This window comes from Oncorhynchus kisutch, linkage group LG10, assembly GCF_002021735.2.
Source record: "Oncorhynchus kisutch isolate 150728-3 linkage group LG10, Okis_V2, whole genome shotgun sequence".
Taxonomy (NCBI): domain Eukaryota; kingdom Metazoa; phylum Chordata; class Actinopteri; order Salmoniformes; family Salmonidae; genus Oncorhynchus; species Oncorhynchus kisutch.
The window spans coordinates 872,815-891,115 of NC_034183.2; the positions used below are offsets into that span (position 1 = coordinate 872,815).

Here is an 18,301-nt window from a genome sequence, read left to right on the forward strand (position 1 = left end):
GGAGCAGGGTGGGGGGCTCGAGGGTAACACAGTTGCTGCTGGACATATAAGGCTGTGGAATGGAGGTTATTTTGGGAGGTGGAGGCCAACTGTTTGGTGGAGCTGTCAGAGAGCGAAGTGTTAGAGCTAAGACACACACTCCCTCTGTGAGAGACAGACACACACGCACACAAACCCCTCTCCCCCATCTGTCAACCTGTTTCCTCCACAGGTTCTGGCTCTCTGGACAGGGACAGATGTTTACACTAGCGTAGAGGCCCAGAATCTCAAATACATACAATCGCCTGAACATACACCTTAAATATAAACATTATGTTCACTGGACATGCTACCTTGTCCTGGACCTGCTGTTTTAGACTCTCTCTCTACCGCACCTGCTGTCTCTAACTCTGAATGATCGGCTATGAAAAGCCAACTGACTCCTGAGGTGCTGACCTGTTGCACCCTCTACAACCACTGTGATTTGACCCTGCTGGTCATCTCTGAAGGTTTGAACATCTTGGCCATGTTCTGTTATAATCTCCACCCGGCACAACCAGAAGAGGACTGGCCACCCCTCAGAGTCTGGTTCCTCTCTAGGTTTCTTCCTAGGGAGTTTTTCCTAGCCAGTGTGCTTCTACATCTGCATTGCTTGCCGTTTGGGGTTTTAGGCTGGGTTTCTGTACAGCACTTTGAGACATCAGCTGATGTAAAAAGGGCTTCATAAATACATTTTATTTATTGATTGAAACATACATCAGCCTGAACATATACACTACCAGTCAACAGTTTGGACACCTACTCATTCAAGGGTTTTCTTTCTTTTTAACTATTTTCTACATTGCAGAACAATAGTGAAGACAACTATGAAATCACACATATGGAATCATGTAGTAACCAAAAAAGTGTTAAACAAATCAAAAATATATTTTATATTCGAGGTTCTTCAAATAGCCATCCTTTGCCTTGATGACGGCTTTGCACACTTGGTCCTGTGATCACACATAGGTTACGTTACCTGCTTGTAAATGTGTGCCAAATGTTTTATAGTATTTCTGATTAACTCCCTATTATTTTCTTTACAGAAAACCACAGAACCACCACTGCAATACAGGCCTACACTTAGCACCTTTTCATCCATCTACAAACAGGATTATTCCACTGTCACCATAGGGTAACCCTTTTTGGTTCCAGGTAGAACCCTTTTTGGCTCCAGGTAGAATCCCTTCTGTTTCCAGGTAGAACCCGGTTTGGCTCCAGGTAGAACCCTTTTTGGTTCCAGGTAGAACCCTTTTTGGCTCCAGGTAGAATCCCTTCTGTTTCCAGGTAGAACCCGGTTTGGCTCCAGGTAGAACCCTTTTTGGTTCCAGGTAGAACCCGTTTTGGCTCCAGGTAGAATCCCTTCTGTTTCCAGGTAGAACCGTTTGGCTCCAGGTAGAACCCTTTTTGGTTCCAGGTAGAACCCGTTTTGGCTCCAGGTAGAATCCCTTCTGTTTCCAGGTAGAACCCTGTTTGGCTCCAGGTAGAACCCGTTTTGGCTCCAGGTAGAACCCGTTTTGGCTCCAGGTAGAACCCGTTTTGGCTCCAGGTAGAATCCCTTCTGTTTCTAGGTAGAACCCTTTTTGGCTCCAGGTAGAACCCCTTCTGTTTCTAGGTAGAACCCTTTTGGGCTCCATTCCACAGAGGGTTCTACATGGATCCAAAAGGATTTCTACCTGGAACCAAAAAGTGTTCTCCTTTGGTGACAGCCGAAGAACCCTGTTGGAAGGCCCTGGACCGACCATGAGGACCTGGACCGACCATGAGGCATTGGACCATGCTGCACTGAGCTGGGATGGGCACAGAGGTATGTATGTAGTCCTTTTCAGTGTGGCGGAAAATTAATTGAACAGGAGAACAGGATGTGGTTGGTTGAGGAGGGAGAGTGGTGGGTTGAACAGGATGTGGTTGGTTGAGGAGGGAGAGCGCCGGGGGGGGAGAGAATGATTTTAGGTCTTCAATTGAAGTTCTCTTTTCCCTCCTTCAGGGAGAAGGAGAAATACACCCACAGCTCCAGTGTTAATGTGTAGACCTAGTGACAGTGGAGAAATACACCCACAGCTCCAGTGTTAATGTGTAGACCTAATGACAGTGGAGAAATACACCCACAGCTCCAGTGTTAATGTGTAGACCTAATGACAGTGGAGAAATACACCCACAGCTCCAGTGTTAATGTGTAGACCTAGTGACAGTGCAGAAATACACCCACAGCTCCAGTGTTAATGTGTAGACCTAGTGACAGTGGAGAAATACACCCACAGCTCCAGTGTTAATGTGTAGACCTAGTGACAGTGGAGAAATACACCCACAGCTCCAGTGTTAATGTGTAGACCTAATGACAGTGGAGAAATAGACCCACAGCTCCAGTGTTAATGTGTAGACCTAGTGACAGTGCAGAAATACACCCACAGCTCCAGTGTTAATGTGTAGACCTAATGACAGTGGAGAAATACACCCATAGCTCCAGTGTTAATGTGTAGACCTAATGACAGTGGAGAAATACACCCACAGCTCCAGTGTTAATGTGTAGACCTAATGACAGTGGAGAAATACACCCACAGCTCCAGTGTTAATGTGTAGACCTAATGACAGTGGAGAAATACACCCATAGCTCCAGTGTTAATGTGTAGACCTAATGACAGTGGAGAAATACACCCACAGCTCCAGTGTTAATGTGTAGACCTAATGACAGTGGAGAAATACACCCACAGCTCCAGTGTTAATGTGTAGACCTAGTGACAGTGCAGAAATACACCCACAGCTCCAGTGTTAATGTGTAGACCTAGTGACAGTGGAGAAATACACCCACAGCTCCAGCACACAATGGCATGTAGGGGTGTAGTAGGCAAGTCAGTTAAGGACAAATTCTAATTGACAATGACGGCTTACCGGGGCCCAAACCTAACAACGCTGGGCGCCGTCCTATGGGACTCCCAATCACGGCCGGTTGCAATACAACCTGGAACCGAACCAGGGTCTGTAGTGAAGCCTCTAGCACTGAGATGCAGTGCCTTAGACCGCTGCGCCACTCGGGAGCCCTACATGTAAATTACTATGTAAAATATGTATATATATATATATATATGCAACATTTACAATTGAATTCATCAATGAAATAAATACTAAACACATCTAATTAAGTTATTTTACAATAGTCTACTCCCCTATCGACACAATATTACCTACGTGCTTTCAACAAATACGTTATCAAGAGAAATGTATTCTTTTTTAAATAAACCAAGTTTTCCTCATCAATAAATATTTCCTAACAAATTCCCAATTTAATATAGCCTACTTACTCCTTAAATCGGATCAAGGACATCGTGGTAATTATTTTAATCGTCTAAGGAAACTATCTGGGGATAACACTCTCGAAAATCGCTTCTGCTGCTTGTAAAAACGACCCTAAAACTATAATCCTTAACCATTTTGATTGAGGTAGGGACATCCCAAGGATCCCGAATAGCACTGCGAAAGCCTATGGGACTCCTCTATCCGACTGAAAGCCACGGACTCTTACTGTCTGTTTCGGCTACTGGGAACACAGTCTGATTGGCTAACAACATTTAGATCTGTATAGGGGGAGTTAAGATGACATACCATGACGTGTTGAGGGAAAGACAGATTACCTACAGATTGGACAGTCTTTTTTAGGCCTTTAGAGATAACAGGAAATACACAAGCCGTAGACTACACTAAAGCTCAACGTGGCTACGTAGGAATGTCGACCTGCACGGGGAAAACATTTAACGTTTTATTAATACGGATATCAACTACGCACCTTATGACTCATTAACACGTCAGTACAGGATTGGTACTGTATGACACGGTAGTTACAGTGAGACATGTAGGCGTCATGTAGGCGTCATGTAGGCGTCAGTACAGGATTGGTACTGTATGACACGGTAGTTACAGTGAGACATGTAGGCGTCATGTAGGCGTCATGTAGGCGTCAGTACAGGATTGGTACTGTATGACACGGTAGTTACAGTGAGACATGTAGGCGTCATGTAGGCGTCAGTACAGGATTGGTACTGTATGACACGGTAGTTACAGTGAGACATGTAGGCGTCATGTAGGCGTCATGTAGGCGTCAGTACAGGATTGGTACTGTATGACACGGTAGTTACAGTGAGACATGTAGGCGTCATGTAGGCGTCATGTAGGCGTCAGTACAGGATTGGTACTGTATGACACGGTAGTTACAGTGAGACATGTAGGCGTCATGTAGGCGTCATGTAGGCGTCAGTACAGGATTGGTACTGTATGACACGGTAGTTACAGTGAGACATGTAGGCGTCATGTAGGCGTCAGTACAGGATTGGTACTGTATGACACGGTAGTTACAGTGAGACATGTAGGCGTCATGTAGGCGTCATGTAGGCGTCAGTACAGGATTGGTACTGTATGACACGGTAGTTACAGTGAGACATGTAGGCGTCATGTAGGCGTCATGTAGGCGTCAGTACAGGATTGGTACTGTATGACACGGTAGTTACAGTGAGACATGTAGGCGTCATGTAGGCGTCATGTAGGCGTCAGTACAGGATTGGTACTGTATGACACGGTAGTTACAGTGAGACATGTAGGCGTCATGTAGGCGTCATGTAGGCGTCAGTACAGGATTGGTACTGTATGACACGGTAGTTACAGTGAGACATGTAGGCGTCATGTAGGCGTCAGTACAGGATTGGTACTGTATGACACGGTAGTTACAGTGAGACATGTAGGCGTCATGTAGGCGTCATGTAGGCGTCAGTACAGGATTGGTACTGTATGACACGGTAGTTACAGTGAGACATGTAGGCGTCATGTAGGCGTCATGTAGGCGTCAGTACAGGATTGGTACTGTATGACACGGTAGTTACAGTGAGACATGTAGGCGTCATGTAGGCGTCATGTAGGCGTCAGTACAGGATTGGTACTGTATGACACGGTAGTTACAGTGAGACATGTAGGCGTCATGTAGGCGTCATGTAGGCGTCAGTACAGGATTGGTACTGTATGACACGGTAGTTACAGTGAGACTGCGACCATTACAGTAGTGAGTCACTGAGTCACTTTGTAACCTGGACCATTACAGTAGTGAGTCACTTTGTAACCTGGACCATTACAGTAGTGAGTCACTGAGCCACTTTGTAACCTGGACCATTACAGTAGTGAGTCACTTTGTAACCTGGACCATTACAGTAGTGAGTCACTTTGTAACCTGGACCATTACAGTAGTGAGTCACTGAGCCACTTTGTAACCTGGACCATTACAGTAGTGAGTTCTTGTGCAGCTTGTTGTTTGCTCTTTGCATGCACATATATCACTGTATCATCTGCATACATTTGAACTTCAGACCCAGTACAGACAGAAGGCAGATCATTAATGTACAGGCTGAACAGGAGGGGCCCCAGTATTGACACTTGGGGCATGCCCATATAATAGCGTGGGCGACAGCTCATTGCTCACTCTGACACACCGAGTTCTGTCTTCAAGGTATGATTTCATCAATCTCAAGGCATCGGGGGAAAAGATAACTTGGGACAATTTTGTGATGAGAATCGCATGGTTAACAGTATCAAAAGCCTTCCTTAGGTCCAGAAACACAGCCCCAACAACAACTTTGTCCATCTTGGACTTCACATTTTCTAGAAGAAAGCAGTTGGCCGTTTCTGTGGAGTGTATCGCTCTGAAGCCAAACTGCATGGAGTGTAATGTGAAGGGGCTGTTGTTGAGGTGGGCAATCAGTTGTTCTGTTACACACTTTTCAACAACCTTTGACACCACAGGTAGTATACTAATGGGCCTGTAGTTACTCACGTCAGCAGGGTCGCCCGATTTAAAGATGGCCATCTTCCATACCCTTGGAAACACCCAGAGACCAATAGATGTGTTGGTGACTTTAGTAATGGGGCCAATGAGTGACTCTTTGTAGTTTTTAAGAAAGGTAAAGTCCAGCACAAACACATCTTTGGCTTTAGAGTTCTTTACTGAGCTAATCACCTTGTTCACCTTTGACTCAGAAGCCTCCCTTATGATGAAGACCGGTTGAGCATCATTCACTAGCACTGAGCCCAACAAACCAGTGGAGGGGTTCTGTGTCAGTACCCTGAGAGTCAATAAAGTAGGAATTGAAGGCTATTGCTATTTCGACTGCATCCTGTGCGAGATTGTTATTCACCATGATTTCTAGTCTTTTTGCAGTGTTACTATGGTCTTTCCCTGTTAACTTTTTTAGATTCTCCCAGATCAGTTGAGAATTTCCATTTGCTTCACCAATTATGTTAATAAAAAAAGTTTGCCTTGGCCTGTCTGATTTCTTTCATCACCTTATTTCTCAACATGGTAAACCTACGTCTGTCATGCTCTAATTTGGATCTTAGGGCTATTTATAGAGCATAATCTCGTTCTTTCATCAATTTCCAGATTTCTCCATTTAGCCAAGAAAGAGTGCTCTTCTGGCCAGGTTTGGATTTGATTTTCTTTAGGAAACCATTTATTGTGGTCTGGATTGTGGATAGAAAAACCTGACTATCAGCTTCCACGTCTGTATAGGACAAGAGATCATTCCAGTTCATTCCCTTAATTGTGTTTTCAAAATATAGTTTAATTCACTCTTAGGTATTCTGAGTTGATCCGGCTTTCTAACAGTAGAGAGGTTAAACCTGCTCTTAGACAGCTTTCTGGCTATAAGTGTCAGATTATGATCAGACAGCCCAGTAACCATATTGAATGATTTAGTCACCCTCTCTGGTTTATTACTGAACACCAAATCAATCTGTTTTAGAGCAACAAGTCACCCTGGTTGGCCCTTTAACTAGCTGTGTAATGTCAAAGGTATTAGTGATCCTTTTGAGGGTTTTCCTACAAGACTTGTCCTCATAATTCATGTTAAAATATCCCATTAAGATGACCTCTTTCCCAAACTCACATTCCCTAAGCAAGTTATCAACTGATCAAAAAACACTTTTGGTGGAAGGTGGCCTATACATTCCAATAAGGGTAAAAGACATTTGGGGAGACAGTAATGTTTAGGCCAATACATTCTAGTTCATTATCACATGACCACTCAATTAGTTTACATCGGATATGTTCTTTAATGTAAATCACACCCCCTCTTCCTTCAATCCTGTCTCTCCTGAAAACCTGGTAGCCAGGCACAACCAAAGCAGCTGTCGTGTCTTTGGCTATGCCGGATTAAATGATATGACATGCTATTCTATAAAATCATTTCTCTGTAATTAATATTACCTGATTGAGCTAATCATGTAAATGTAATTAACTAGAGAGTCGGGCACCACAAAATAATATTTATAGAGCTGTTATCTTCCGAATAAACTCTTAATGACCTAGTAATATTTTACATCAATAGCAGTCAATATCAATCACCTTAATTCAGTCTCATCTGAAAGTTGTACATTCTTGGTTATTTGCACAAACCCTGGCTAACAAGTTGTATCAGTAATACAAAATTGGGTTTAATTATTTATTTACTAAATACCTAACTAATCACACGAAATTACACATACACATAATTAATAACTTGATTACAAATGACATCATAAAGGAAAGCGTCCCTAGCAGGCGGAACAGATATGACAGCTTGTTACACAAAAGAAAAGGGGCGGGGTGAGTGAAAGAGCGGGAAGACTGAGGAACAAAGCTGAAGCTGTGCTATCGTAAATACAGTACCTGATGCATGACTGACCAGTACCAGCCCATGTCCCTTCACAGGGGTGAGCCACTGATTGAGCAGAGCCCTACCTTATGAAAACCCAATTCTCACATTTTAGAAGCTAAAATCACATTTCACCACATCACGAATAATTTCATATTCAAACATTTAAATTGAACAACAATTCCATGTGAATCCGATAACTGATGTGTAGACTTTCCACTGTAGAGTTTATGTCATCTTATCATTGATGAGAATGTCTCAGATGACAACCGAACTGACATCTTCATTAAGTACCACCGCATATGTTCCATTGTTCGGATTACCAGAATATAGTTCATTTCCCCCCACATTCTGATGTTTCCAGAATCTCTATGTTAACCAAGGGGTTTGCAAATGTAACATCAGTAGGGTAGAGAGGAAAAAGGGGGGAAGAGGTATTTATGACTGTCATAAACCTACGCCCAGGCCAATGTCATGACACAGCATATGGAGAGTTTTTATGGAGCAGTGTCTCGGAGAGGCAGAGGAAGTCAAGATTGGAGTCAGTGAGAAGATGTTGAATTTGATCACTTTTTGGAATGACACTACGAAATGTTCAAGTGCCCCCCCTAGTAGTCCCTTGGGCTTAGCTCTTGGGTCCCAGATGACTCCAGAGTGATTGACACATTGAAAAAAGTTCTATTTGTGTTTTCTGACGGCTGGGTTTAGGCCGTTTTGTTTAGTTTTGATTAGGGGCAGTTCGGTAGCGTAATTAACTATCCCTCCCGCCTGCACTGGATTCTGGGAACTAATTAAAACAGCTTGCGTACCAGAAGCAGAGACACGGATCGCATATAAAGACTTGGGTATGTTTGAAGAGTCAAAATATTTCCTGGAGCCGGGTGAGTCGAGAGAAACCAAACCATAGCACTCACCCACTTCCACAGCGGCCGACGATCAGTAGACGAGGCCATCCACTGCTTTCCACTCCTGTGAGTATCGCTGGCTCGGTGATGATAGGCCCAGGATTGAGGTGCACATCCCCGGAGAGTAGAAGGGTAGTGAACAGGTAGTTTAACAGTTTCCGATAAATGTTGGACTTGCGTTTGTTACGCCTAAGCGGTTCAGTGGTTCAGTGGTATAGGGAGCGAGGTATTTATTATTCAGAACATTATGGTATGCTGTGTACTGTCCGCTCCCGTGGAACGGTGAACCAATGTGTTTGGTGTTGGTATTCTCCGGCAGTAGATTTGTGTCTTCCCAGCAAGGACGCACTGAGATTATCAGTAGAGCAGCTACATAACTGACAATCATGGCAAAGTAATGGAGATAACACATTATTGTGCTCTTTCTAGAGTGTAGGGGGCAGTATTTTGATGTTTGGATGAAAAACGTACCCAAATGAAACTGCCTATTTCTCAGGCCCAGAATCTAGAATATGCATATAATTGTCAGATTAGGATAGAAAACACTAAAGTTTCCAAAACTGTAAAAATATTGTCTGAGTATAACAGAACTGATATTGCAGGCAAAAACCTGAGGAAAATCCAACCCGGAAGTGCTGTTTTTCCTGAAAGCTCTCATGCTCTCTGCCTGCCTTTCCTCCATTTAAAGGGTTATCAACCAGATTCCTTTACCTATGGCTTCCACATGGTGTGGACAGTCTTTAGACACAGGCTATAATTTTGAAAAATTTGCGAGAAAGATCACATCTCGTCATTGGATGGCTGGGTGCCAGCAGCGTTTTGCATGCGCCAAGAGTGGAGCAGACATTCTCTCTCTCTCTCCTATTGAAGAAGCTACAGCCCGGTTGAAATATTATCGATTATATATTGTAAAATCAACCTGAGGATTGATTATAAAAAAATGTTTGACATGTTTCTACGAACTTCACAGATACTATTTGGAATTTGTCTGCCCCGTCGTGACCGCTCGAGCATGTCGATATATGAACATAACGCGCCAACCAAATGGAGGTATTTTGGATATAAAAATAATCTTTATGGAACAAAATATACATTTATTGTGTAACTGGGAGTCTCCCGTGTGCAAACATCCGAAGATAACGAAAGGTAAGTAATTCATTTTATTGCTTTTCTGACTTTCGTGATCAATCTACTTTGCTGCTAGCTGTTTGTAATGTTTTGTCTGCTGAGAGAGATGTCTTTACATAAATGCTTGGTATGCTTTCGACCGAAAAGCTTTTTTGAAAGCTGGCACGCCAGGTGGATTAACAACAAGCTACGCTGTGTTTTGCTTTGTTGCACTTGTGATTTTATTAAATATTTTTAGTAACTTAATTTGAAATTGGCACTCTGCAATTCAGCGGATGTTGACGAAAATGTTCCCGCAAACGGATGGGTGCATCAAGAAGTGAACTGTTTGCATGAGTTACTTAGCTGGGGTCGGCGTACCCCTGATGTTTTACATAAAATAGCAGAATTTGAATGAGAAACGGCACCTGCCGCACCACCCTGTCTTCCATCCCCCATTATCTTGCCATACCCTTCTGTATGCTAGTAGGGTGAACAGGCAGTGGCTCGGGTGGTTGATATCCTTGATCTTTTTGTCATTCCTGTGAGGTTGAAGAGGCACTGCTGCGCCACACTGTCTGTGTGGGTGGACCATTTCCGTTTGTCAGTGATGTTGGTCATGGTTGGTAATCAGGCCTACTACGGTTGTCATCTGCAAACTTGATGATTGAGTTGGAGGCATGCTTGGCCACGCAGTCATGGGTGAACAGGGAGTACAGGAGGGGGCTGAGCACACACCCTTGTTGGGCCCGTGTTGAGGATAAGCGAAGTGGAGGTGTTGTTTCCTACCTTCACCACCTGGGGACAGCCCCTCAGGAAGTCCAGGACGCAGTTGCTCAAGGTGAGGTTCAGACCCAGGGCCCCAAGCTTAATGATGACTTGAGGGTACTACGGTGTTGAATGCTGAGCTGTAGTCAATGAACAGCATTCTTACATAGTTATTCCTCTTGTCCAGATGGCATAGCGCAGTGTGATAGTGATTGCATCGTCTGTGGATCTTTGCGGTACACAAATTGAAGTGGGTCTAGGGTGTCAGGTAAGGTAGAGGTAATATGATCCTTGACTAGTCTCTCAAAGCACTTCCTGATGACAGAAGTGAGGGGTGATAGCCATTTAGTTCAGTTATCTTTGCCTTCTTGGGAAGAGGAACAATGGTGGCCATCTTCAAGCAGACAGCAGACTGGCATAGGAAGAGATTGAATGTGTCCCTAAAAACTCAAGCCAGCTGGTCTGCTCTGAGGACGTGGCTATGGATGTTGTCTGGGCTGGCAGCCTTATGAGGCTTAACACGTTTAAAATGTCTTACGTCGACCACAGAGAATGAGACCCTCCTTGGGAACGGGCCGCATCAGTGGCACTGTGTTATCCTCAAAGAAGGTGAAGGTGTTTAGCTCGTCCGGAAGAAAGACGTCGGTGGTTTTCCCTTTGTAATCCACGATTGTCTGTAGACCCTGCCACATATGTGTCTGAGCCGTTGAATTGAGACTCCTCTATTCTGACGCTTAGCTTGTTTAATTGCCTTGCGGAGGGAATAACTACCCTGTTTGTGTTCGGCCCAGTCACACTGTCATGGTTAAATGCGGTGGTTCACACTTTCAGTTTTGCATGAATGCTGCTATCTATACACGGTTTCTGTTTCAATATTCACGGTGGGAACAACATCCTCTATAAACTTCCTGATGAAGTCACAGTGTCCAAGTCCACATGATCAAAACAATCTTGAAATATGGATTCTGATTGGTCAGACCAGCATTGAATAGACCTTAGCACGGGTACTTCCTGTGTGTTTCTGCCTATAGGAAGGGAGGAGCAAAATGAAGTCATGATCTGATTTGTCGAAGGGAGGGCGGGTGAGGGCCTTGTAAGCATCCTGGAAGAAAGAATAGCAGTGGTCGAGTGTTTTTCCAGCACGAATACCAAACACAGCAACAAAAAAAAAGACCTTTTATCTTTCAAAGATAATTCATAAAAATCCAAATAACTTCACAGATGTTAATTGTAAAGGGTTTAAACTCCGTTCCCCATGCTTGTTCAATGAACCATAAACAATTAATGAACATACACCTGTGGAATGGTCGTAAAGACACTAACAGCTTACAGACGGTAGGCAATTAAGGTCACAGTTATGAAAACTTAGGGCACTAAAGAGGCCTTTCTACTGACTCTGAAAATCACCAAAAGATAGATGCCCAGGGTCCCTGCTCATCTGTGTGAACGTGCCTTAAGCATGCTGCAAGGAGGCATGAGGACTGCAGATGTGGCCAGGGCAATAAATTGCAATGTCCGTACTGTGAGACGCTTGAGACAGCGCTACAGGGAGACAAGATGGACAGCTGATCGCCCTCGCAGTGGCAGACAACATGTAACACCACCTGCACAGGATCAGGTACAGGATGGCAACAACAACTGCCCGAGTTACACCAGGAACGCACAATCCCTCCATCAGTGCTCAGACTGTCCGCAATAGGCTGGACTGAGGGCTTGTAGGCCTGTTGTAAGGCAGGTCCTCACCAGACATCACCGGCAACAACGTCGCCTATGGGAACAAACCCACCGTCGCTGGACCAGACAGGACTGGCATAAAGTGCTCTTCACTGACAAGTCGCGGTTTTGTCTCACCAGGGGCGATGGTCGGACTCACGTTTATCGTTGAAGGAATGAGTGTTACACCGAGGCCTGTACTCTAGAGCAGGATCGAGGTGGAGGGTCCGTCATGGTCTGGGGCGGAGTGTCACAGCATCATCGGACTGAGCTTGTCGTCATTGCAGGCAATCTCAACTCTGTGCGTTACAGGGAAGACATCCTCCTCCCTCATGTGGTATCCTTCCTGCAGGCTCATCCTGACAGTGCCACCAGCCATACTGCTTGTTCTGTGCGTGATTTCCTGCAAGACATGTATGTCAGTGTTCTGCCATGGCCAGCGAAGAGCCCGGATCTCAATCCCATTGAGCACTTCTGAGACCTGTTGGATCAGAGGGTGAGGGCTAGGGCCATTCCCACCAGAAATGTCCGGGAACTTGCTGGTGCCTTGGTGGAAGAGTGGGGTAACATCTCACAGCAAGAACAGGCAAATCTAGTAGTGCAGTCCATGAGGAGATGCACTGCAGTACTTAATGCAGCTGGTGGCCACACCAGATACTGACTGTTACTTTTGATTTTGACCCCCACCCCTCCCCCTTTGTTCAGGGACACATTATTCAATTTCTGTTAGTCACATGTCTGTGGAACTTGTTCAGTTCATATGTCTCAGTTGTTGAATCTTGTGTTCATACAAATATTTACACATGTTCAGTTCGCTAAAAAACAAACAGTTGACAGTGAGAGGACGTTTCTTTTTGTTGTTGAGTTTACATTGTGTTGATATAACTTCGGTAGCATTTTCTGAGGGCTAAAACAAACACACCGATTCCATTGAGCTCCATCTTGTTTAATATGAGGAAGGATAGTGGTTTAATAGGTTTATATGGAATAATCTAAACACGTGTTGTATGCTCTTCAAGGAGGTACGATGATACAACCTGTATATTCCAAAGTTTTATAAAAACAGATTCCATTGATCTGCATGTTTTTTTTCTTCCATACAGATGACACCATTTCTATAATCTCTTCATCCTATTTAATAAAACAGTCTAGTCTAATAGTCTGAAGTGGCAGACAGACAGACTGAGGAAAAGGAAACAGGAAAATCAAGAAGATATTACATAATGTCCACATTGGTTCTGATCAAGAGGGTACACTCAGTCACTATATATCATTTAAAAATCAAGACATCAGTCAAGTTCTAATGCCTAAAATCACATTTAGTTGAAAATAGAAAACTACCAACTGGCTTAGACAGAGAAGACCAATAGACTCAAGAAAGAAATATACACATTTTCTGAACCTTGGTGTCCACCGCCAGGACACGGTCATGTTCCCCGCCAGGACACGGTCATGTTCCCCGCCAGGACACGGTCACCACCAGGACACGGTCATGTTCACCATCAGGACAGATCACCTCCATGGAGGAATGTTAATATGACACCATATTCTCTACACAGGGCGCTACCCCCGGACCGACCGGGGCGCTACCCCCGGACCGACCGGGGCGCTACCCCCGGACCGACCGGGGCGCTACCCCCGGACCGACTGGGGCGCTACATAGAGAATAGGTTGCCATTTTGAGACCCATTTTTTCCTCTTTCATACAGAACTCAAATATCAAGCAGCCATTTGGTTGTGTGCTTTAAGGACGTGATTCAGGCTGAGAGGAAAAGGTCTTGTCCTGGTGATGAGGTAGGTCTGGGGTCGGGAACAGTCTGCAGTCGGTCTGGGGTCGGGAACAGTCTGCAGTCGGTCTGGGGTCGGGAACAGTCTGCCGTCCGTCTGGTGTCGGGAACAGTCTGCCGTCCGTCTGGGGTCGCGAACAGTCTGCCGTCCGTCTGGGGTCGGGAACAGTCTGCCGTCCGTCTGGGGTCGCGAACAGTCTGCCGTCCGTCTGGGGTCGCGAACAGTCTGCCGTCCGTCTGGGGTCGCGAACAGTCTGCCGTCCGTCTGGGGTCGCGAACAGTCTGCCGTCCGTCTGGGGTCGCGAACAGTCTGCCGTCCGTCTGGGGTCGCGAACAGTCTGCCGTCCGTCTGGGGTCGCGAACAGTCTGCCGTCCGTCTGGGGTCGCGAACAGTCTGCCGTCCGTCTGGGGTCGCGAACAGTCTGCCGTCCGTCTGGGGTCGCGAACAGTCTGCCGTCCGTCTGGGGTCGCGAACAGTCTGCCGTCCGTCTGGGGTCGCGAACAGTCTGCCGTCCGTCTGGGGTCGCGAACAGTCTGCCGTCCGTCTGGGGTCGCGAACAGTCTGCCGTCCGTCTGGGGTCGCGAACAGTCTGCCGTCCGTCTGGGGTCGCGAACAGTCTGCCGTCCGTCTGGGGTCGCGAACAGTCTGCCGTCCGTCTGGGGTCGCGAACAGTCTGCCGTCCGTCTGGGGTCGCGAACAGTCTGCCGTCCGTCTGGGGTCGCGAACAGTCTGCCGTCCGTCTGGGGTCGCGAACAGTCTGCCGTCCGTCTGGGGTCGCGAACAGTCTGCCGTCCGTCTGGGGTCGCGAACAGTCTGCCGTCCGTCTGGGGTCGCGAACAGTCTGCCGTCCGTCTGGGGTCGCGAACAGTCTGCCGTCCGTCTGGGGTCGCGAACAGTCTGCCGTCCGTCTGGGGTCGCGAACAGTCTGCCGTCCGTCTGGGGTCGCGAACAGTCTGCCGTCCGTCTGGGGTCGCGAACAGTCTGCCGTCCGTCTGGGGTCGCGAACAGTCTGCCGTCCGTCTGGGGTCGCGAACAGTCTGCCGTCCGTCTGGGGTCGCGAACAGTCTGCCGTCCGTCTGGGGTCGCGAACAGTCTGCCGTCCGTCTGGGGTCGCGAACAGTCTGCCGTCCGTCTGGGGTCGCGAACAGTCTGCCGTCCGTCTGGGGTCGCGAACAGTCTGCCGTCCGTCTGGGGTCGCGAACAGTCTGCCGTCCGTCTGGGGTCGCGAACAGTCTGCCGTCCGTCTGGGGTCGCGAACAGTCTGCCGTCCGTCTGGGGTCGCGAACAGTCTGCCGTCCGTCTGGGGTCGCGAACAGTCTGCCGTCCGTCTGGGGTCGCGAACAGTCTGCCGTCCGTCTGGGGTCGCGAACAGTCTGCCGTCCGTCTGGGGTCGCGAACAGTCTGCCGTCCGTCTGGGGTCGCGAACAGTCTGCCGTCCGTCTGGGGTCGCGAACAGTCTGCCGTCCGTCTGGGGTCGCGAACAGTCTGCCGTCCGTCTGGGGTCGCGAACAGTCTGCCGTCCGTCTGGGGTCGCGAACAGTCTGCCGTCCGTCTGGGGTCGCGAACAGTCTGCCGTCCGTCTGGGGTCGCGAACAGTCTGCCGTCCGTCTGGGGTCGCGAACAGTCTGCCGTCCGTCTGGGGTCGCGAACAGTCTGCCGTCCGTCTGGGGTCGCGAACAGTCTGCCGTCCGTCTGGGGTCGCGAACAGTCTGCCGTCCGTCTGGGGTCGCGAACAGTCTGCCGTCCGTCTGGGGTCGCGAACAGTCTGCCGTCCGTCTGGGGTCGCGAACAGTCTGCCGTCCGTCTGGGGTCGCGAACAGTCTGCCGTCAGTCTGGGTCGCGAACAGTCTGCCGTCAGTCTGGGGTCGGGAACAGTCTGCCGTCAGTCTGGGGTCGGGAACAGTCTGCCGTCAGTCTGGGGTCGGGAACAGTCTGCCGTCAGTCTGGGGTCGGGAACAGTCTGCCGTCCGTCTGGGGTCGGGAACAGTCTGCCGTCCGTCTGGGGTCGGGAACAGTCTGCTGTCCGTCTGGGGTCGGGAACAGTCTGCTGTCCGTCTGGGGTCGGGAACAGTCTGCTGTCCGTCTGGGGTCGGGAACAGTCTGCTGTCCGTCTGGGGTCGGGAACAGTCTGCTGTCCGTCTGGGGTCGGGAACAGTCTGCTGTCCGTCTGGGGTCGGGAACAGTCTGCTGTCCGTCTGGGGTCGGGAACAGTCTGCTGTCAGTCTGGGGTCGGGAACAGTCTGCTGTCAGTCTGGGGTCGGGAACAGTCTGCTGTCAGTCTGGGGTCGGGAACAGTCTGCTGTCAGTCTGGGGTCGGGAACAGTCTGCTGTCAGTCTGGGGTCGGGAACAGTCTGCTGTCAGTCTGGGGTCGGGAACAGTCTGCTGTCAGTCTGGGGTCGGGAACAGTCTGCTGTCAGTCTGGGGTCGGGAACAGTCTGCTGTCAGGAACAGTCTGAAGCCAGGTTAACGCCTGGTGTCAGTCTCAGGTGTAGTTTTGTCAGATCTCTCTGTGTAGAAAAGAATGTAAGCCTTGGCTTTAACCACCGTCTCCTCCTCAGTCAGAGTCACTGTGCTGTCGTTGAAGTGGTACCAGCGACCCTCCCGTTTTCCGTACGCTGTGTAATGTCCCGATCCAACCCTGCCAACACAATTAAAACAGATTTGAAAAGATACTGAATGGAAGAAAACAGAGTGAAACAGGGTCAGACCAACTAGTAATGGAGGGGGGGGTTTGCTAAAGTTACATATCAGGATATACATATTTTCTACAGGCTGTGTAATGTGTATATATTTTCTACAGGCTATGTGTATATATTTTCTACAGGCTATGTGTATATATTTTCTACAGGCTATGTAATGTGTATATACACTGCTCAAAAAAATAAAGGGAACACTAAAATAACACATCCTAGATCTGAATGAAATATTCTTATTAAATACTTTTTTCTTTACATAGTTGAATGTGCTGACAAATCACACAAAAATGATCAATGGAATTAAAATGTATCAACCCATGGAGGTCTGGATTTGGAGTCACACTCAAAATTAAAGTGGAAAACCACACTACAGGCTGATCCAACTTTGATGTAATGTCCTTAAAACAAGTCAAAGTCTCAGTAGTGTCTGTGGCCTCCACGTGCCTGTATGACCTCCCTACAACGCCTGGGCATGTTCCTGATGAGGTGGCGGATGGTCTCCTGAGGGATCTCCTCCCAGACCTGGACTAAAGCATCCACCAACTCCTGGACAGTCTGTGGTTCAACGTGGCGTTGGTGGATGGAGCGAGACCTGATGTCCCAGATGTGCTCAATTGGATTCAGGTCTGGGGAACGGGCGGGCCAGTCCATAGCATAAATGAGGATCAGTACCTAATGACAGTCAGGCTACCTCTGGCGAGCACATGGAGGGCTGTGCGGCCCCCCAAAGAAATGCCACCCCACACCATGACTGACCCACCGCCAAACCGGTCATGCTGGAGGATGTTGCAGGCAGCAGAACGTTCTCCACGGCGTCTCCAGACTGTCACATGTGCTCAGTGTGAACCTGCTTTCATCTGTGAAGAGCACAGGGCGCCAGTGGTAAATTTGCCAATCTTTTTGTTCTCTGGCAAATGCCAAACGTCCTGCACGGTGTTGGGCTGTAAGCACAACCCCCACCTGTGGACGTCGGGCCCTCATACCACCCTCATGGAGTCTGTTTCTGACCGCTTGAGCAGACACATGCCCATTTGTGGCCTGCTGGAGGTCAATTTGCAGGGCTCTGGCAGTGCTCCTCCTGTTCCTCCTTGCACAAAGGCGGAGGTAGCGGTCCTGCTGCTGGGTTGTTGCCCTCCTACGGCCCCCTCCACGTCTCCTGATGTACTGGCCTGTCTCCTGGTAGCGCCTCCATGCTCTGGACACTACGCAGACACAGCAAACCTTCTTGCCACAGCTCGCATTGATGTTCCATCCGAGCTGCACTACCTGAGCCACTTGTGTGGGTTGTAGACTCCGTCTCATGCTACCACTAGAGTGAAAGCACAGCCAGCATTCAAAAGTGACCAAAACATCAGCCAGGAAGCATTGAAACTGAGAAGTGGTCTGTGGTCCCCACCTGCAGAACCACTCCTTTATTGGAGGTGTTTTGCTAATTGCCTATAATTTCCACCTGTTGTCTATTCCATTTGCACAACAGCATGTGCAATTTATTGTCAATCAGTGTTGCTTCCTAAGTGGACAGTTTGACTTCACTGAAGTGTGATTGACTTAGAGTTACATTGTGTTGTTTAAGTGTTCCCTTTATTTTTTTGAGCAGTGTATATAGTATCGACAATATTGCAATATTATTTTTCCGCT

At 47.6% G+C, this 18,301-nt stretch overlaps 1 protein-coding gene across 1 annotated transcript in view; it reads right to left on the reverse strand.

The window, feature by feature from the left end:
• Window positions 1-15,866: 15,866 nt before the first annotated feature.
• Window positions 15,867-18,301, reverse strand: part of usp3 (ubiquitin specific peptidase 3) — a 32,788-nt gene continuing 30,353 nt past the window's right edge. Inside the window, exon 14 of the mRNA XM_020492168.2 lies at window positions 15,867-16,605. Coding sequence (XP_020347757.1) covers window positions 16,431-16,605 — 175 coding nt within the window. The 3' untranslated portion in view covers window positions 15,867-16,430. The remainder of the gene's footprint in view (window positions 16,606-18,301) is intronic.